The sequence below is a fragment of the Marmota marmota genome, unplaced genomic scaffold (genome assembly GCF_001458135.2).
Source record: "Marmota marmota marmota unplaced genomic scaffold, marMar, whole genome shotgun sequence".
NCBI classification, from domain to species: Eukaryota; Metazoa; Chordata; class Mammalia; order Rodentia; family Sciuridae; genus Marmota; species Marmota marmota.
The window spans coordinates 67,564,488-67,585,584 of NW_025999900.1; the positions used below are offsets into that span (position 1 = coordinate 67,564,488).

General features: G+C 41.0%; 2 protein-coding genes across 6 annotated transcripts in view; one reads left to right on the forward strand and one right to left on the reverse strand.

Annotated features, from left to right (window-relative positions):
- The window catches only part of Tdrd9 (tudor domain containing 9), a 78,139-nt gene that overhangs the window by 6,225 nt on the left and 50,817 nt on the right, over window positions 1-21,097 (forward strand). For 3 of the 5 annotated variants that reach the window (XR_007346040.1, XM_048799434.1, XM_048799435.1), the window contains exons 2-7: window positions 227-324; window positions 1,692-1,913; window positions 2,421-2,543; window positions 5,753-5,833; window positions 8,717-8,881; window positions 15,747-15,850. Coding sequence is in view for 4 of the 5 variants with exons in the window: in XM_048799434.1 (XP_048655391.1) it covers window positions 227-324; window positions 1,692-1,913; window positions 2,421-2,543; window positions 5,753-5,833; window positions 8,717-8,881; window positions 15,747-15,850 (793 nt within the window). In the remaining variant the exon portion in view is untranslated. Of the gene's footprint in view, window positions 1-226; window positions 325-1,691; window positions 1,914-2,420; window positions 2,544-5,752; window positions 5,834-8,716; window positions 8,882-14,275; window positions 14,416-15,746; window positions 15,851-21,097 lie in introns of those variants that run through there. The other 2 variants (XM_048799436.1, XM_048799437.1) reach the window with 2 other exon arrangements.
- Window positions 13,199-14,387, reverse strand: LOC107151009 (protein yippee-like 5). Its single transcript, XM_048799438.1, has one exon. It carries the CDS (start codon window positions 14,255-14,257, stop codon window positions 13,931-13,933), a length of 327 nt encoding a protein of 108 aa, XP_048655395.1. The 5' UTR covers window positions 14,258-14,387; the 3' UTR covers window positions 13,199-13,930.

The window sequence follows — 21,097 nt, forward strand, 5'->3', positions numbered from 1 at the left end:
TACCTCTCTCTCTCCCTCTCTCTCTCCCTCTCCTTCTTTTATTTTAATCTAAGGGAAGTTTCTAAGGTGCCTGCTGGCCGTATTAACCTGTAGGAAATGTGCTTTTTTTATTTGCATGTGTACATATACATGCCATATAGATAGATCAGAATAACATTGGGTTCTGTACTTTGTATTTTCTCAGATAAGCTAGTCCATTGTATTTGTTTGTTTTGTCTGAATCCAGGTCCAAGGCCGCCTTTGGCTAAATTAAGCAGTGCAACATGCATCCCAGAGACAACTTATAAATACCCTGATTTGCCTATAAATCGATGTAAGGAAGAGGTAAAATCATTTTTGTCATAATGTAATTTTGCTTGTTGAATAGATGCCTGGGCCCAACACTGTTGGTTTACCATGTGAGAGTGAGCAGATGAACCCACCTATGGTGTGCAAGGCTCTGTGGGTAGAGGCTGAGGAGCTTAGCCTGGGGCTCCATGGAGGTGGCTCCCTGGGACCATGCTGCTGATTTTCCTGTTGGCTTGTGCTCATTGTGCTTAGCCTTCATCCAGATAGCCTTGTCAGCCTCTGCAGTAGCTGTCAGTTATTGTTGGCCCCGCCCCAGCAGAGCTGATTTAAGAAACTCACCACCAGGTCTCATTAGAAATGAGTTTGTGCTCAGCATCTCTATTGGGTTCTCCTTGTAGTATTGGCCCATTTTTGTGCCTAGGATTGATTTTGTCAGTCATTTACAGATCATTTTGTTATGGATGCCAGGCCAGTTCTAGCAGGAGGATGGTTAAGTTTCTGATTACTTACCTGTTATTAAATAAGGTTAAAAGGAAGTATGTTGAGACCATTACCAACTAGCCTAGTGGATAAAGCAGTTACAAGGGAAAAACAGTGAAAAATGTTCCAAATTTCATTTTTATTTTGCTTAAGATTCAATCATGTAACTTTTTATTGAGTAGATATACTTTACTAATTTTTAAAATTTTTTAAATTGTTGGTAGACCTTTATTTTTTTATTTTTTATTTTTTTGTTTATTTTTATGTAGTGATGAGAATCAAACCCAGTGCCTCACACATGCTCAGCAAGTGCACTACCGCTGAGCTCCAGCCCGTACTTTACTAATTTTTAGAGGCCAATATTCAGATTAATTTGTATTCTTTTTTTTTTTTTTTGGTGGTGCTGAGGACTGAACCCAGGGCCTTGTTCATGCAAGGCAGTCACTCTACTAGCTGAGCTATATCCCCAGTCCTAATTTGTATTCTTTAACGATATATATTGCTAGAAGCGTAAGAGAGCTTCAAGTGGAGGGATGGTGGGGAGGAATCAGCTTGGAGTTTAGAATGTTCTGTATAATCTGTAAGTGGAGATGTAGATGTTTATTTAAAAATTCATCTTGAGTTTTAAATGAAAATTTAAAACCACTTGAGTATAATAACAGCTTTGTTTTCATGTAGAATCACATTTAGATTTATGACAAAATTTTGAATCAATAGCAATTTAGACTTAAGAGCATAGAAATCTAGTTTGGGCTTAAAGGTGGCAACCATTTATAGCTTTCTTACTCTCTCTTGTGATGTCTAGATGGTTAATTAATAAATTTTATTTAAAGGAAGACAAAAAGTCTTCTTAAGATAGATAATACTTTACATTGTTGTCAATTTTGTGCCAATTTTGAAAGGTAACTTTTTAAAAATTTCAGGTTATTTCTTTGATAGAAAGCAATTCTGTGGTAATTATACATGGTGCCACTGGAAGTGGTAAGAGCACTCAGCTCCCGCAGTACATCTTGGACCATTATATTCAGCGCTGTGCCTACTGCAACATTGTGGTCACCCAGCCACGGAAGATAGGTGCCAGCAGCATCGCCAGGTGGATCAGCAAAGAGCGTGCTTGGACTCTCGGTGGTTTGGTGGGCTATCAGGTGAGCATGGGAGAGAGAACCGAGCTCTGTCTGCTGTGTTTTCTATATAAGTTGATGATAGTATGTGACTGTTTTCTATTAGCACTGAAAATGAAGCCAATTTACTTAGAGTGGAACCATGGCATAAATTTAAAAAAAAAAGAATTTCTTGAAAGTAATTTTTAATTTCTTACCCTGTTGAGCAGGAGAGAAGTGAGGATTCTCAGGCTCTTAGCTTTTATAGTTTTATTCTTTTAATTACACCACTGTTGTCTAGAAGGTGTTTTCATACGCAGTAGTCATAACATGAAAATGTTTTAGGCAGTATGACTAGATAAACCAGCCCCCCTACCCAGAAAGGAAGAAGAAATCAAATTGAGGACTTGACTTCAATTTGGACCCTGTCTTCTGAAATATAATCCTTTTAAATTCCTTACCATCCTTATAAAATGGACATACCCTGTTTTGATGGTTAATGGGAGCCATTTAAACCTGACCTTTCCCCCCATCTCCCTTCCCCAATTTTAGGTAGGACTAGAGAAAATAGCAACAGAAGATACCAGGTTAATCTACATGACCACTGGAGTCCTGCTTCAGAAGATAGTCAGTGCCAAGAGTTTGATGGAGTTCACACACGTCTTCATTGATGAAGTGAGTTCTCTGCCCTTCGTGGGCCTTCAGGTGCAGAACATGGGCAGGTCTCCTGCAGTGTGTCCTCCTGTAATGGGGCCTCGAGTACTTTGTGTCTACAACTGCCCTTTCTACTTATGAATGTGAATTTTTAAATTCTTCCCTCTTTGTTTCAAATTATGGGAGCAGAAAGTTGAGGACTAGGAAAAGATTGCTTGTCGAGGATTGTGGATTGGCAGGCTGTAGCCTAGTCAGGCCTGGAACTGATTTTGTAGGGGAGGTTTTACTGGAGCTATTTGCCTTGTGTGTTGCTCTCTGTGGTGCCCTGGCTGCGGGGGCAGAGACCATCCACATGGGCTCCAGGCTGGGGCTATTCACCGCTCCCCTTTTGTAAGGGGAGACACCTGCCACAGAAAGACAGTTAGGAGAACCATGTGGTGTGTGTATGTTTTCAGTCACATCACAGGCATTTTCTATCTAGTAAATCAAGGACTTTTTAATAAATTGGACTGGGTGTGTAGTTCTGTCCTAACATTTGTAAGGCTTGGGATTCAGCCCCTAACAGTGCAAGCAAAACAAACAAACAAAAAACCACAATAAAATAGAAATTATTGCTCTCTTTACTGTTCATAAAACAAAAAACCCAAAACCCTAATAAAGCACTGTGAACCCTGTCTTTGTGCCTGGTTTAGCTTTCTTATTTTTCTCCTTCTCAGTACATTTTGGATTTCTCAGTAGAATGGGATATTTTAATCGATGTTTATATTTCCAATACCACAATTTTCCCAGGAGCTTTGGAAATGGCTCCACCAAAACTTCCTGTGTTTTAAACCTCCTCAGCAATTCTGTCCTGAGAGGCTTGGCTCATTTCTAGAGGGTAGAAATGTCTGCTAGTCCATAGTTCTATGGAAGGCATGAGGGGAGCCCAGCGCTCAGAAAGTGCAGCTGACTGGGCAGCCACTGCCACCAGGCCCTGCCACTCTTTGGAGGTATGAAAACAGTGGGTACCATAGGTAGGGCTGTTTGGTGTGCTGCGCTCTTGCGCATGCTTACTTGGCTTTATAGCACCGTGGGTGTATAGGAGAAGGTGGAAATGATTGGCATTCCCTCAAAGTAGTGTCGTGGACAGCGTGATCCAGAATTTTTTTATTGACAATTTTGAGTGTCTACTTATTAAAAAGTGACTACTTATTAAAATTCAGATTTAATAAGTAGTCACAATAGGCTGTCCCTTATTGGGCTCTACTATGGTCGAGAGCTCATTTTACATGAAAGGAACCTGAAGCTTAGTAATGCTCAGTGATCAGGCTGCTGGAACAGATGGTGTTGTAGGGTTCCCCTCCAGAGCGTCCTCCAGAGCCTGTGGTGCTGAGGCCCACCTTTGCTTTTCGTCTGATGTCTGCTCACTAAGTAGCTCTCTCTGCATATACATAGGTGAGTAACAGACACACTGCATCCTTGACCACATTCTTTTCTAATGGTTGAACAGAGGTGGCTGCTCTCTGCAAGAACTTGCCCTGCAGGAGCAGTGGAAGGGACGGCGGGGGTGTGCTGTGCCATCACCCCATGGCCACAGCTGCCTGATGCAGCACCGAGTTGCCAGCATCCACGGTGAATATACTGAATGTGCCTGGAGAATTAGGTTTATAGATAAAATTGATCACATTCTCTGGAATGATTTGAGTTTTAGAAGCAATGTAAGCGCCAGAGTTGAAGATAGGCAGTTTAAGATGGAATGATAACATTTTAGCTTCCAGCTCTTGAAAAAGAATAAGCTCACTTTAGGCAGGTTGTTTGTTCAGGGAGCATGTTTTGAGTTCCTGCTGTGAAAGAGGGGTCTCATTGGTGCCTAGTTTCTGCTCTCAGCCCCTTGCTGCCTAGGGAGATGGGTAGCTCCTGAGGGGTGTGTTTGTGTCACGGGGAGAGCCCTGCGGTGGGGGACCCCAGGGGCTTGGAGATGGGGTAGGTGAGGTCTGTGGGCAAATGGTAAAAGATGAGTGTCAGAGTTCAGAGGGGAAAGGTTTCCATGCTGGGAGCAGTGGTGGACATAGCAGTGGGGCTGGGGTTGCGGGGGAGGTTGCTCTGGGGGTCCTTTACTGGCTGTAGCCTTGGTTTTTCTTTGTCAAGTAAGATATGGGAGGCTTGCAATGAGATGTCTCAAGGTTGGTGATAGGACAAGGTGAGAATGAAACTTTGTGGTGGGCTGAGGACTTCCAGCTGTTATACATGCTGACAAATGCTTTCCAGCTGCCGAGCTCTTCTTTCTCTGTAGCACTTCCCTGCACATCTGCTTCAGTGGGGAGTGGTGCCAGGAGTCTGGTTGTGAATAGAAGTGCCTATGAAATGACATATTGGGGCTTTTATCCTGAGGAGAGTGCCCCCTTCTTCAAATGTAGTGGCCATCTCTCTTCTTTGACAGAGAAGTGTCTTCAGATGGAAGCTTGCCACCCCCTTGTGTGCAGACATACCCTGACCAAGTGTAGGTTAACTGGATTATTTTTGTGAAGGGGCCCTTTGTCCCTGGCTTGTTCGGAAGGGCCAAGGGGAGGGTGGTGGCGCTGCCATGGATTTTGGGGTGGCTCAGTCTGCACATTTGAGCAGGGCTGGAGGCAGCTGTCTCCTGGAATGCACTTCCATGCTGGTGTTGTTGAAGTTCTGCTGTTGGCCTCACACCCTAACCTTGCTCTGACCAGCCCAGCTTTTCCAGGGCCATCCCTTGCCTACCCTTGGGAGTTCTGCACATCATGGAGCATGACGAGCGGTTCTCCAGCCATCATTAGACTGCTACGTCTTTGTCCCTGTACTTGGCCAAAATAGCAGTGAGCCTTTAGACCATGGCTGAGGGGAGGCAAGGGGCATGAGGGGTTGTCTCAGTGGTTCTCTGTGCTTGGGGAAAATGGGAATATTGTTATTTGTCAGTGACCTGGGGGCATTATTGGCATTCAGAGGACAGGGCCAAAGATTCTTCACATTGTTCTGCCCAAATGCCACTAGGTCCTCAAGAGCACACTGAGGTAAGAGTGGCCTATGTGGTAGCCTCTGGCTTGTGGGCAGATGTTCTTTGCCTTCTCTGAGCCAGGAGTGCTGTCACTCCCCTGAAGAGCTGTGCTGACAGACAGCTGGGTTAGCCCATCTCCCAAGGGTGCACTAAAGTCCCCTCTCCCCTCTCATTTAGTAGTGACATGTTAGCTTGTTGCCATGTGGGGACGCCCCCTTATTTTATTTTGTAGGTACATGAGCGAACAGAAGAGATGGATTTCCTGCTGTTGGTAGTCCGCAAACTTTTAAGAACAAATTCACGTTTTGTGAAGGTAAATTTCATTTTATGAGTAACAGGAATATTTATAAAGTTAAGACTTATTGTTTATTTGTGTTTTTCCCTGTCCTATTTTAGCAGAAACAGTTAGATCCAGCCTCTTAAAACTCATCATTACGTGTAGTATATTCCAGGTCTTCCAGGAAGTGGACTGAGGGGCATGCTGATGTGCACAGTGGGGAATACTTTTTGGTTATTGAATTGTGTTGAATTCTCACACTTTCTCCAGGCTTTAAAAAATGACCTAGTAGTAGTTGGCTGCAGTGAAATGCTGGGTCCTTGAACGGGGACTGTGGTTTAAAGGTGTGTGAGTTACTCTGAAGCCCTATTTTGGAAACAGCACTAAAGTCCTGAGGTGCTAGAGCTGGAGGACAGCAGATGTGCTGCTGTTCAGAGGTACTGACGGCTGTGGGGAGGGAAAACACCCTTTTTTATTTGAACCCAAAGGAGGAAGGTGTGTATGTGGGCAAAATATTGAAGGGTTTAGAATAACTATGCCATCTGCACCGGGCGCATCTGCTGGCGCATGGCTATAATCCCAGATACTCAGGAGGTTGAGGAAGAGGATGGCCAATTCTAGGCCAGTTTGAGTAACTTGGTGAGACTCCATCTCAATTAAAAATAAAAAATAAAAAGAATAATTATGTCATCTAAACAAGTCTAAACATAGATCACCCTCTGTTCAGCTGTGCTGAGCAGAGGTCTTTGGGAGACACCTTGCAAGTGTTTGGGATATGCATGTATTATAGTGTGGGACTGCTAAAGGATTTGCTGTTACTGCAAAACAGTTGCCTTCTAAATCATGAAGTGTTTGTCTCCAAGTCTCAAATCTATTCATTTTATTAGGAAAGCATTTCTTTTCCTCCCTCACCCCCAAGGTGACCACACCTTAACTTGGTGACTTTTTTTTTTTTAGTTGTAGATGGACAGTACTTTTATTTTATTTATTTATGCTTTATGTGGTGCTGAGGATCGAACCCTGTGCCCCACATGTTCTAGGTGAGTGCTCTACCACGGAACCACAACCCCAGCACCAGCTTGGTGATTTTTTTAAAGAAATGCAACCTGACCTTCACTGTGGGTTTTCTTGGTGCTCTGAGTGACTGGAGAATGAGTGAGAGAAGGGGCTTTTGTTCCTGTTTAGGAACCTTAGGTTAAAAATGGCATTGAAGATAATTCAACAAATTGAGGTGTTGTGTGATTGTCATCTGAAGACTTTTCTCTTTTACTCAAATCAAAATAATGACTAGATTATATAGGTTTTTTAGTTTTCAATGGCAAGGAGAGTTAAGAGTGTTGGTGGATTTAAGAAGAAATTCTGCCACACTGTGGACAACAGTGTTGAGGAATGTGCAACCTGTCCAATAAGAAACAAGAGGTTTTTCAGCTTCAGTGTGTTCATGATTTATTTAAAAATATAGGAAGCAGTATATTTTCCAAACATATAGACATGTATGTGTGCCAAATAATTAGAAGTCAAGTCTAGATTGTTCTGTAAAGTTAAAAAAAAACAACAACCTCATCAAATCCTTGGTTATTTCCTTCTTATGTGAGTGCTGCTGTTAGAGAATATGGGTATAAGAGAAAGGGTATCCAGATTGCATCCCCCTACCCAGACTGTAGAGGTCCCTTGGTTCCCCTGTCAGGGTTCCTCCCTGTCCCCGCTTGCTGTCCTCTGGCCCGCCCATCCTGGACTAGCATGTCTTGAGTAGGTTGCCACCTTGTCTTGTCTGCAGGAGGGGCTGGGCTGCTTGGGGAGGCCAGGGCTTTGCTGAGTCCAGTATGGCTGGGCACAGTGTGCTCCGCCAAACAAAAGCAGAGTGTACCCAGTGATAGAGCACTTTCCTGACATGGTCAAGGCCCTGAGTTTGATCCCCAGCACTGCAGGACAAACAAAAGACAATAACAGAAACCAGAAGCACTGCAGTTCACTAGCCTGCCCTCCTTAGATGATGGCTAGGGATTTTGTGAGGTGACTGGGTGTGTCCCTGGGGGCCACTCTTTTACCCCAAGTGGCCTCTCAGAACATGCTTTTCTAACCTTCTCAAAATGAGTTCTGAGCAGTATGATTTTTACCATTTGTGTCTCATGTCTAAGGGGGAAACCAGTGTTTGTCCACCAGTAACTGCACCAACTTGCCCAGGTCAAGTCTTTACTTTTATGCCAAGATTCAGACCCCTTATTGCCAGATGCAGCAGGTAGTCAGCTGGCAGCCAGAGAGCTGTGTTGCCCACTTAGTCTGTGGGTGCTGGGGAATGGGCAATCCTCAATAATGCTGCCACGTTCTCCAGGCACGTTTGATGTGCTGTGGACACTGTTTCTGGCATTTGGGACCAGGATTCTTAAGGGTATCATCTGACATTTGCTTTTTGGCAAACCTTACAACTAGTTGTCTCCTGAGTGTCCATCATCCTGCTCTGGCCTGGGCTAGTGCCTTGTGTCTGCTGCACAGCTTTGATGCAATTTCTTGGGCTATAGTCAAGGTATTCTGGATCTCTTTCTCTTCCTCTTTGCTAGTCCACTGCCTCAGTTTTCTGGAGCATATTATCTAATAACTTATTTTTTAAAAATTCCTTGATGCAAAATTTCCTTTTAGATAAATACTGTAGCTTTATGGAGACATATGATTTCTCAATTGATGAAATAATATAGGAGGAATAGTAAAAGTTAGTATCTGAGCATTCTTTATAATATTATGTATAATACATGACATTAGATAAAGGTTATTATTTAATATCTAAATGTTATTAAATATAGGAATGAAGCAGAAGACAAACCTGGACTTTTAGTTGAGCTTCATTTCAGTGATTGTTATTCTCATTGTTTGTTACTGGAACGACCTCTCTCATCTGTAGGTGGTTCTGTCTTTTATCTGTAGGTGGTCCTGATGTCTGCTACCATCAACTGCAAGGAGTTTGCAGACTACTTCGCAGTTCCTGTTCAGAACAAGATGAATCCTGCATATATTTTTGAAGTGGAAGGCAAGCCCTATTCAATTGAAGAGTATTATCTTAATGATTTGGAGCACATTTATCATAGTGTGGTATGTTGGAATGATTGTTTCTTATGCAATGATTGGACTTTTGTATGTGATCAAACCTGCACTTACCATCTGTGGTTGCAAGGCATTATTAGAATTTGAAGTTAGAGCAGAGGGGACAGAGCAGGTAGAAGAGCAAAGGAGGGAAACTCCCAGGTGGTTGTTATAAACTGAGAACCATAAATACTCATATTGCACATCCCTGTGAAAATTAGTGGGGCTGATTTCATACTTTGTTGATGTTGAAAATAAAATGTTAGATTTTGGTCAGTACAAAGTTGTAGATTCACTTGGGAGTCAGAGGTAATTTTATTTTAAATAAAATTTTGATTGGACTTACATTTTCTAGTATGAGTAAGGTGTATTGATGTGACTGGGAAGAACTGGGGCAAACATTCTCATGAAGGTTGCCATGGATGTGAAATTGCTTTCATTTGGTGGAACATTCAGAGACTCTGAGGTGAAAAAGTGAAAGCAGGCCTGACACTTCTCCTTCCTATTCCTGCTGGGTGCAGCTCAGTGTTGGAGCACTTGCCAGTATGCATGAGGCCTGGGCTCAGGACCCAGCACCATTCATGTGCATGGAGGAGGAGAGACGTTCTCATTCTCCTCACTTTCTCACCTATGTCTTCAGGCACCCAGCAGCGGAAGCCACTCTGCATGACCTCTTGTGAAATCTCCCTCAGGCTTACTCCTGAGGATGAATAAGAGCGTGCTGCCGTTACCTTTCACTGAAACAGGAGCATTCTGTGCTCATTTTGCTTTCTCATCTACTTGTTTGTTTCTTTTCATATCAGTGTGTGTAGTGTTCTTGAGAGCTGCAGTAACCTTTGTTCACGTGGATGTATGCCATTCTTTTTTTAAATAAGCCCTAATGTTTCTGGTCTTGGTACTGGAAGGGAGTTTCCACCACTTGGCTCTACTAAAGGTTGATGAAGGAAAGCAGGTTTATTCAAAGTTTTAGAAATACCAGGGTGCTGCAAGAAATCAAATGTGCTAGGAAATGAGTTGGCAAGGTACCCTGCAGAAGGGTGTGCCCCCAGAGGGAATTCTACAAGCAAGCACACCTGCCCAGGCAGTACGCCCCTTGTTCTGATAGGAGTTCGGGGTTCTGCCCCTTGCTCTGGTAGGAATTCTGGTTTACAGTCTACATGATTAGCTAATTTACAACTGGGGAGAGTATGGTGAAAGGCTACAGCTGTGATTGGATGCCCCTTAGGGAATTTAAAAATGGGTACATTCTGACCACATGGTTTCTTAACTTAAAATGGCTCTATTATACATTGTCAAATTTAAGTTACTATAAAAATGTTTGTGGGTTACATTATAGATTTAACTTTTAAAAAATATTTATTTATTTTTATGTTGGGATGAGGAGCGAACCCAGTGCTTCACACGTGTGAGGCAAGTGCTCTGTAAGTCAAGTGCTCTACAACCGAGCTACAGCCCCAGCCCCTAGATTTAACTTTGATAGAAAAGAAAACACTAATCTTCCAAAAGGCAACCTTGAGGAAGATAGGGGAGTCCTTTTCTTTCTCAAATCTCCATGTTGGGGGGTGCTCAGGGGCAGGAACAGCTTTCTTAAGAGGAGAGGGGGCAGTGAGACAAAAGGCAGGGTTTATACACATGTAGATTCAGTTCTGCCATGCTAATAAGAAATATGTTCGTTCCAACATGTTCCAACATGTTTCCTTAGGGGTAACTTTGGCCAGGGGTTAGTTTTCAGTTTTCATTCTCAGCAGGAGGAAATGGAGGATGTAGAAAAGCAGTTATCAGGAAGTTGCTTTTAACTTAAAGGGGTTCAGTTTCAGTCTTAGCACAAATACTGCTGCTCACACCTTAGTGCACCCCTGAGAGCATGTTAGTGGGCCGGGGCTTCTTACCCTCAGCACTATTGGCATTCAGGGTCAGGTGGTGGGGGCAGCCTGTCCATCGTCAAGAGTTCAGTCCCAGCCTCCATGCCCAAATGGAATCAGTGCTCCTCATGCCCTTACACCATGACATTGCTAAATATTCCTGGGAAATAACCCTGCCTTGGTCCTGGCACTGAGGACCCTGCTGGATCAAAGACACATGCATTTGTGGTTTTGGTGGATGCTGCTCGTTGCTCTGTGTAGGAGTTTGATCTGTGTTGGAATATTTTTGATGTTGAACCATGCTTTCTACCACAATGACGTGGTTGACTAGGTTTCACCTGACATAAGAGACAGTTTGTCAAATTGAATCATGTTGGAGGCAGGCCAGCACTGGCTGTTAAATGTAGCATTCCTATTCATTCAATTTTAAATTGACAGTATTTCAAAAGAACAGAAAAGTGGAAAGAATATTGTAGTGAACGCCCACTTACCTATTCTAATCCTAGACTCTATAGTCAGCATTTCCTTTAGAACATGGAGATCTGAGAAAGAAAAGGTCTCCCCTATCTTCCTTTTCACTGTTGGGAAAGCTAAGAAGCAAACATTGGTGTATCTCTGTTAATTGAATTTCCTTCTGATTGTTTGCACAAGTTTTTCCAGTGTGTCCTTTGTCCTGGGACCATATCCAGGATACTGCATTACATTTAGTCTTTATGTCTCCTTAGGCTCCTCTGACTGACAGCTTTTTAGACTTTACTTGCTTTTGATGACCTTGATGGTTTGCAGGAATCCTGGTCAGGTGTTTTGTAGAATGCACCTCTATTGGAATTATTAATTTTTTTTTTTTTTGCAGTGCAGGGGTTGGAACCAAGGGCTTCATACTTGCTAGGCAAGCACCCTATCACTGAGCTACTCCCCCAGTCAGTCTATTGGCTTTTGATGGTTATTTTATTTTTTTCCTCATGGTTAGATTTGGTTATGGTTTTTTGTGGCAGAGGACCACACAGGTGAAATGCTGTTCTTGTCATATTAGATATCATGACATCACTGGTGATGTTGATCTTCATCTTTTGCTGGTTTTCTCCACCATAGCATCACTTTCTCTTTCCTTCTACACTGTTCTTTCTCTGAAACTAGTCACCAAATGCAGCCCTTATTCAGGGGAAGCAGGGAGGAAGGAGCACTTATTTGTAACATTTCAACATTTTGCATTTTCTGACAGTTTTGGATTATGAGAGTAATGATGATTTTCTGGTCTTTGGCTAAAGTTTAATTAATTCCTCTTGGTGTTTATTTTGTATTATGTGTCAGAGCTCTCAAATTATTTAGATGATTCCTTGTGGCTGTGCTGAGGAGCAGAGTTGGGTATGGCCATTTGCTCTCTAAGCCCCTTTGCTTGGGACCACCCAGCCTCCAGAGAGCCAGGATCGCCTTGGCTCCAGGTGTCTTATTTTCCGCAGGCTGGGGAGCACCTGTTTGGCATTATTGACTGAACAGCTTGACTTTGGTACCTGATAGGCACACAGTGATTATTTTAATGAATGAACACACAAGACTTAACTATTTATATTCTTTTTTTTTTTTTAATTTGGTGGTTGGGGTGGCTGCTGGAGATGGAACTTGGAGCCTTTCTCATGCTTAGCATGTAAATATAATTGTGGAGAAAACTTCCATGATCCATAGCTCAGGTCCAGCAGTAGAGCATCCTGTACCTTGACTTACTGTGTGTCAGTTTTGGACCACCCTCCTCCACCCTAAAGCATACCTTTTATGTATCCTTGATAGGGTTTTTTCCTTATTTTTAGGTATTTAATCCAATTAACCTGGATTCCTAGATGTCTTAGTACCATTTATTTTCCCATTGTCTGCAGTGCCGTTCTCTCATTTGCCACATGTATCCCTCCTTTCTTCTTGGACCCACTAGCCAGCCTGGGTATGTCCTTGTGATGGCAGATGTGTAAGCCTCCTGGACCTCCACTTAGGACAGAAGTACTGTGATTACTGCCTCATTCTGGGGAGAGAATCACAAGGACCATCCACTTGAGTGGAGGGACACAGAGTGCCCTGGAGTGCCCCTTCTCATGCCATCCCCTCATGTACACACCTATGCTCACTGTCGGTATCTTGGTCCAGGAAAACAGTGATGTGGGCCGATGTTTTGTCCAGTCCATACACAGCAGGGGTCCCCGTGACCTTTCCAAGTGCTGACTTGGAAAGCATGGCTCTATTTGGTGTCTTACCAAGGTGTTTTTTTTTTTTTCAATACCTTTATTTCACTTATTTATTTTTATGTGGTGCTGAGGATTGAACCCAGGTTCTCCCATGTGCGAGATGAGCACTCTACCTCTGAGCCACAACCCCAGCCCCTACCAAGGTGTTTAAAAATACTCATGGGGCTCAGCTCCTAGAGTTTAGTGGAGTTACTTGTGAATCACTGACACTCCTTTTCTTTCTTTTTTTAAAAAACATCCAACTATTACTTTATTTATATTACTATGCTTAAGTTACATGGAAAAAGACAACCAAGCAGTTCTGGCCCATTTCAGAAAAAGGTTACAATCAACACCAGTTATGTAGTGACAAGTAACTAGGAATGGTGACATCTTTGGGTAGAGACTGACAAGGAAGAATGGGCTCTGGTGCTACGTTCATCTCCAGCAAGAATATGGGCCAGCACAAGCCATACTAACACTGAGCCTTTAGTGCTGGGCACAGATTCAGATCTCTTCTCTGAAGCTAGCAAATCAAGTGAAATAACTGGGTTAAAAAAATATTTAAAAATGAAGCCCAAATAAGTTTAAAAACCATGCTCTTGACTTATTCGCCATTCAAAATTTACATAAAACACACTTTTTTCACTCTAATAGCCCACTATTTCCTCACCTAGCCCACCGTTTAGCTGCAGAGACTCTTCTGCCTCAAGATGTAAACATAGGGAAAAAAAATTAACAGCAACTGCATAATATTCTCTCTACACACTGCTGTTGGATGGAAAATACAAAATTAAAAAAAAAAGGAGAGAAAAGAAAAGTTCCATCTTAGATTCTCACAACCTCTTGTTCTGCAGTTCATGAATCTGACTCTGATGCTAAGGTGACAGTGTATGTAAGTAGATTTTTGTTTTCAGTGAAGGAGACCTGGGAAAAGATGGATTTATTTCTTTTTCTTCACAGATGGTACGTGCTCCTCAAAGCCCTCACTCTCGAACTGGAGCACGTTCCAGGATCACATGGCCTTCCTTATAATGCTGGCTGTCTTCAGTAGCAAACTCATAGATCCATCTCAGTTTGCTATTGCAGTTTTTGCAGCTCACATCTCGAACCGTGTGGCAGCCAGTGAGCATGACCCGATCTTGAACTTCACTGTCCTGTAGGTTAACTACCTTGTTAAAAAGAAATGCTCTACCGGTGGCACCTGTGAACCGAGTGGAGATGAGTTCTGAGCGGTTAGTCAGGATCGTGTCACAGTTTGCACAAGAAAACAGATGGGTACCACCAATATGATCAAGGAAAATTCTGCCCATTTTGATAGCTGAAGTTCTAAAAAACCCTGAGTGGCGGTGAGATCAGCACTGCCAGCGACTCTTCGCTCTTCAGCTGGGACGAAGCCCCTCAGCCACCGGAGTCTCCAAGTTTTTCCTGACACTCCTTTTCCATGGCTTGTTTATAGGAAGACTTCTAGGTGGGGTTGCATGCCACTATTGGAGTTTGTGGAACATAGCCTTCTCTCCTCTTTTCCTTTCTTTCTTTCTGTACAGTTGTGTTATAGTGAACACTGGTTATTGTTGGCTAGAGAATGAAATTCTTATATGTGGAGGTTGTATGTTAGGAATGGATGTACAAGGCATGCTTCCTCAAAGTTATTAGTGAACAGAAGTCAACTTGTCATATTTACATCACTTCAGTTTAGCTATTAGCTGATTTAATTTACTCAAGTAAAAATTAGAAAAAATAATTTCCATATGGGCTTAACTTCTGATTACCTGAAGACTTCTTTTGATGTGTTTTTCACAAAAAACAGTATTTTACATATAGTAGTTGATAAGCAAAAAATTTAATTATATAAAAGCCTCCTTTTTAAATTTTATTTTTTAAATACATGACAATGGAATGCATTACAATTCTTATTAAACATAGAGAGCATAATTTTTCATATCTCTGTTTATAAAGTATGTTCACACCAATTCATGTCTTCATACGTGTACCTTGGATAATGACGTCCATCACATTCCACCATCATTGCTAACCCCCTGCCCCCTCCTTTCCCCTCTCACCCCTCTGCCCTATCAAGAATTCGTCTATTCTTGTTGGAAAAAATTCAGAAAGGCCATAAAATAGACTGTGGGAATTGTGCTGTAGCTGTCCTGTGGATATTGTAGACACTTAGATAGCTCAATCTCAATTTCTGGAAAGCTGTGCTCACAAATGGTCCTTCCAACAGTGCTGGGGAGATGGTTGTTGTGTGGCTGGTGCCCATTGTTCTGTAGAGGCTCCTTAAGGGAAGTGTTATAGTATCTGGGCTCAGTGTGGCTTTGTTTTAACACATGGTGAAAGGTAGTCTAGTGAGCTCTGAAGCCTTGGCAGATCACTCCCTTGTCATTTCCTTTAGCACATTGGTAGGAATGTGATTGTGCCATTTCCTGGTATGTTTTGCATTTGAGGACCTTGGAATCTTAGGGCTCTTGAAGGCAGGGCTTTGGGTCCCTAGACTTTTGATGCATCTTATCCTGTGCCTTCAAAATAGATTTCCTGCCAAACATTTCATCTCTGAATTCTCTTGACTCCATCTCTGCTCTGACGACTGGGTCAGGCGATTGATGAATTTAGGATGTATGTGCCAAGTGTCCCCCTTGGGCAGTGTGTGCCACACCAAGTGCTCAAGGGTTGCTGCAGAGGGTGTTGTGTTCACTTGGGTATTTGTTAGAATGACATGAAGGTGAGAATTGTCCACACATCCCAGCATTTCCCCTGCACCCTGTTTTGGTGTCTGACTTTCTTCTTTTCTCTTTCCAGCTCTCTCCCCATCTCCTGGAGGAACCAGTGATAATGAAGGATGTCTATGATGTTGCCATCTCCCTAATTCAGATGTTTGATGACTTGGACATGAAGGAGAGTGGGTAAGAGCAATGCAGCCGTGCTTCAGTGTGCGCCTTGTGATGCGTGTTGTTCACTTGGAATTCTTAGTGCTTTCACGTCATTAAGATACAGCAGCACAAACTATTGAGTAGTCACTGGATATGATTTATACTCAGGGTAGTTTGGAAATGTTTTACTTATAGTTGTGAAAGCCATGCTGAGTGGTTTTAGGACTGGTAGTTTAATTATTTAATTTAATTAATTAATTAATTAATTTTTTTTGTACTGGGAACTGGTCCCAGGGATGCTCTACCATTGAGTTACAGCCCTTTTTGTGTTTTTGAGAAAGGGTTTCGCAAAGTTGCTGAGGCTGGCCTCAGACTTGTGATCTTCCTGCCTTGGCCTCCCTTGCTGAGTTTATAGGCTTATGACACTGCACCTGGCAGGACTGGTAGTTTTAGAGCTAGGATCTACATACACCCTGCAGGTGGAATAGCTTTTCTAGATACCAAGTCACATGGCTCCTAATCCTCCAGTAAGACTCTTAAGTGCGCCCAGTAGGAACCCTTGGGAGCCTTTCTTTGCCTTTGCTAGAAATATGTATTCCTGTGGACCAGTAGGCTCCTTTTGTAATCCAAATATTTATGGTTTGGCAGATTCTTTGAAACTTGGGACATTTTCCCTTGAGGACAGTCTGGTTTTAAGTGGTGGCTAGAGCCCATGATTTAAAAAGAGTACTCTGTAATTTTCTTACAGTTTATATTTAGGACTTGTGTGTTGGAATGACAAGCAGTGAGAATGTAGATCCCACCTCCCAGCGGCCTGGACTGTGTCCTGAGTGGCTTTTCTCCTCTAGGCTTTAGAAGGCCTCCTCCCTGTTTTTGTCCTTAGTTGTGAAATCGGACTTTCTTGCACTTTCATTCTTCCTAAATTATACCCCTCAAAGAATCTGCTGCTAAATGTTATCTTTTTTGTTTTGTTTTGTTTTTTGGTTCTAGAGATTGAACTCAGGGATGCCTGACCATTGAACCATATCCCCAGCCTTTTTTATTTTTTTAAATTTATTATCCTCCTGCCTCAGCCTCCCTAACCTCTGGGATTACAGTGCCACTGTGCCCACCTCTTAGTTTTCATTTAGCTAAAAATTTCCTTGTTTCACACTCATTTAAATTTTAAAAAATTGAAGATAAAATGGCTGTATGTATACAGTGTGATGTTTTGAATCATAGACATATGACTTACTCTAATTATTGACTTAACCATTCACTCTCATTCTTGAAATAGAATTTTGTTAGGTGCAGGTTGAAGATCCCTTATCTGAAATTTGCATAGGCTTCACTGACAGAGCACCTGTAATTCCAAAACCCAAATCCAAAATGCTCCAATATCCGAAACTTTCTGATGCTCAAAGTGAAGTTTCAAATTTTGGATCATTTCATATTTCAGTTTTTTGGAGTAAGAATGTTCAAGCTGTATGTATGAAATGTATGAATTCTGGTTTATGTATTTCTCTTCATACATTTCTTTTCCTTTTTTTTTTAAATTTTATTTTTAGTTATTGATAGACCTTTATTTTATTTATTTATATGTAGTACTTAGAATTGAACCCAGTGCTTCACACATACCAGGCTACCGCTGAGCCCCAGGCACCCCCCCACCCCGTACACTTCCTTTTTCTAATTTTCCTTAAATAATATTATTGAGGAATATATAAATACATATAACATGTACACACACACACACACACACACACACATATATATATATATATACACACACACACACAAGTACATACATAAAATAAGTACATATAACAAATGTACTCATTATTCAACTAGAGTTCCTTAGGGTTATCTATCTGTAAGATCATGTCAGTTCTGAGTAGAGATGGTTTTACTTCTTCCTTTCCAGTTTGGATACTTTTTATTTCCTTTTCTGGCTTAATAGCTCTAGAAGGAACTTCTGGTACAGTGTCAAGTAGAAGTGGTGAGGGCAGACATTGGGTCTGTTTCTTGTCCTATTGGAAAGGCATTCTGTCTTTTACTGGTAAGTGTGGTATTAGTGTGGGCTTCTCTGGCTGCCCTTTGTCAGGCTGAAGAAGTGCGTTTCTATTCCTAGTTAGTTTAGTATTTTTATTATAAATGAGTGTTAGATTTTGGTCAGTGCATTTCCTGTGTCTGTTGAAATTATGTGATTTTTGGTTTTATTCTGTTGATATGATAAATTACTGATTTTTGGATGATAAACCAATTCTGCATTGCTGGGATAAACCCATCTGGCCATGGTCCTTTATTTTATGTTGTCTGACTTGGTTTGATCATGTTTTATTGAGGATTTTTGTTGCTCAGAGACATTGTGCTTTAGTTTTCTTTTCTTGCAGTCTCTTTTCTGGTTTTGATATATTAGGGTAATATTGGTCTTATAAAAATGATTGGGGGAAATGTTTCTTCCTCTTCTGTTTTTTGGAGGAGTTTGTGAAGAATTGGAATCAATTCTTTGAATGTTCGGTAGAGTTCAACTGGAAAGCCATTGGTTTCTGAACTTTTCTTTATGGGTATCTTTAAAAAAATTTAATCTAAATTTTTTGAGATGGGGTCTTACTATTTTCCCCAGGCTGGTCGTAGATTCCTGGGTTCAAGTGAACCTTCTGCCTGAGCTTCCTGAATAGCTGTAATTACAGGTGCATGACACTGTGCCCGCTAGGGGTATTTATTAAATTAGTGACTCATTCTCTTTGTTTGTTATAGGTATGTTCTATTGTCTGTTTCTTCTTGTGTTTGTTTTAGTAGTTTGTATCTTTTTAGGAATTTTTCTATTTTGTCTAAGCTATCTAATTTGTTGTTGGTGGTGTTCATAGTATTCCTTTTCTGTGAAGTCAGTGGTAGTATCTCTTTTATTTCTGATTCCAGTAATTTGAGTCTTTTCTTTCCCTTGGTAAAACTGCTGAGAAGTTTGTCAGTTATGTTGACCTTTTTAAAGAGCTGGATTTTTTTTTTCACTTTTCCTCTATTGTTTTTCCTTTTGCATTTTATTGATCTCCACTGAAATTGTTATAGTTCCTTTCTATTTACTTTAGGTTTAGTTTGCTTTTCTTTTTCCAGGGTCTTGAGGTGGGCATTAGGTTATTGATTTGGGGGTCTTAATATAGGCATTTACAGCTATAAATTTTCCTCTAAGTTCTGCTTTAGTTGGGTCTCATAGATCTTGGTGTGTTGTATGTTCATTTTTTTTTTTCATTTGAAAGTATTTTCTTTGTTTCCCTTTGATATTTTCCTTGGCTTGTTGCCTCTTTGAGAGTATGTTATTCCGTTTGCACACGTTGATGAGTTGCCCTACTTTTCCCCTTTCATTGGTTTCAAATTTTGGTCCATTGTGGCTGAAGAACATATTTTGCATTCTTTCTTTCTTTTTTAAGTTTTTTTTTTTTTTAAATTTATTTCATGGCCTAGAATACAGTCTATCCTGGAGAACATTACATGTGTACTTGAGAAGAATTCATATTCTGCTGTGGTTGGGTGGTCTGTTCTTCAGATGGCCATGTCGGCCATGGTGTTTTTCAAGTCTTCTGTTTCCTAATCTTCTGCCTAGTTGTTCCAGTGATGATTGAAAACAAGGTATTGAAGTTCTCACTATTATTTCATTGCCTGTTTCTCCAGTCATTTCTGTCAGTTAATGCTTTGTGTATTTCTGTCAGTTAATGCTTTGTATATTTTTGTGCTGCGTTAGGTGCATGTATGTTTACGGTTGTTTTAATCTTTCTGACTCATTGACCCATTTATCATAAAATGGTAAGTCTTCATCTCCTGTAATACTTTTAATTTTAGGTCTATTTTGTTTATATCAGTGTAGCCATTTTTCTTTTCTATGGTTACTGTTTCCTTGGAAGATCTTTTCCGTCCCTTCACTTTCAATCTGTTTGTGTCTTAATATAAAGTATATCTCCTTTACACAACATATCCTAAGTGGGATTACATTATATAGTCTAACAGTCTCTGCCGTTTGGCTGGACTATTAATCCGTTTACATTTAATATCATTATCAACATGATTGAATTTATGTTGACCATTGGCTTTTTGTTTTCTGTATGTCTCATATCTTTTTTGTTCTTCTGTTCCTCTTTACTGCTTTCTTTTGTATTCAATAAATATTTTTTAGCTTTTTCCCCTCACTTTTTTTAAGCTTTGCTTTAGGGTTTGCAACATGTACTTTAAGTTATCAAGTGCTTCAGATTTATACTAGTTTAACGCTAGTAATATATAGAAACATTACTGCTATAGAACTCTATTCTCTTTCTTGCTTTTTTTCATGATTATTTTTATATATTTTACATGTTACAAACCCACAAAAACATGCTTGTGTAATCATTACCTTAGTGTTCATTATCATTTCCTCAGGCCTTGATAGCTTTTTTAATATATATATTTTTTAGTTGTAGATGGACCCCCAATACCTTTGTTTTATTTATTTATTTTTATGTGTTGCTGAGGATCAAACCCAGGGCCTCCCATGCACTAGGCAAGCACTGTACCGCTGGAGCTTATTCCCCAGCCCCCATGATAGCTTTGCTCCCACTTACTTCCCTTGTGCTGTTATGGCAAATATATTACATGTTACATTTTTATATGTTATAGGCCCAGCAGTGTGTATGATTGCTTTTAAAATCATCTAAGGGAAAAAAAGAGCCAAACTAGATATTTATAATGCCTTTTATAATTACACAGTTGTCTTTATCAGTGCTCTGTGTTCATTCACATGGGTTTGAAATACTGTCAGTTGCTTTTAGCCTGAAGAGCTTCCTTTAGTATTTCTAGTAACATGGGTCTACTGGAAAAAAGTCCTCATTTTTTGTTCACCTGGGAAAGTCTTTATTTGCCTTTATTATTGAAGAAGAGCTTTCTGAATATAGACGTCATAGTTGACAGTGTCTTCTTTGAGCACTTTGCGTGTGCCATCCTGCTGTTTTTTGTCCTCCATTGGTTTACTGAGAGAGCAGCTGTTAATGTTATTGGGATTTCCTTTGTATGTAGTATGCCATTTTTTTCCTGCTGCTTTTAAGTTATTCCCTTATCTTTGGCTTTCATCATCCATGACATTTGCCATTTCCTGTAGGGCTGGTGTAGTATCTGAGCCTTTAGTGGACTTTTTATCATTCTTCAAAGCCAGCCACTATGGGGCACATCAATTTTATGTGCCCATTGATCACTAATTTGGTCTCCTTGGCTGGAGGCCATACCACACAGAAGACTGTGGGATTGAAAAGAGTACCCGTAGGTCTGTGAGTAGATGTG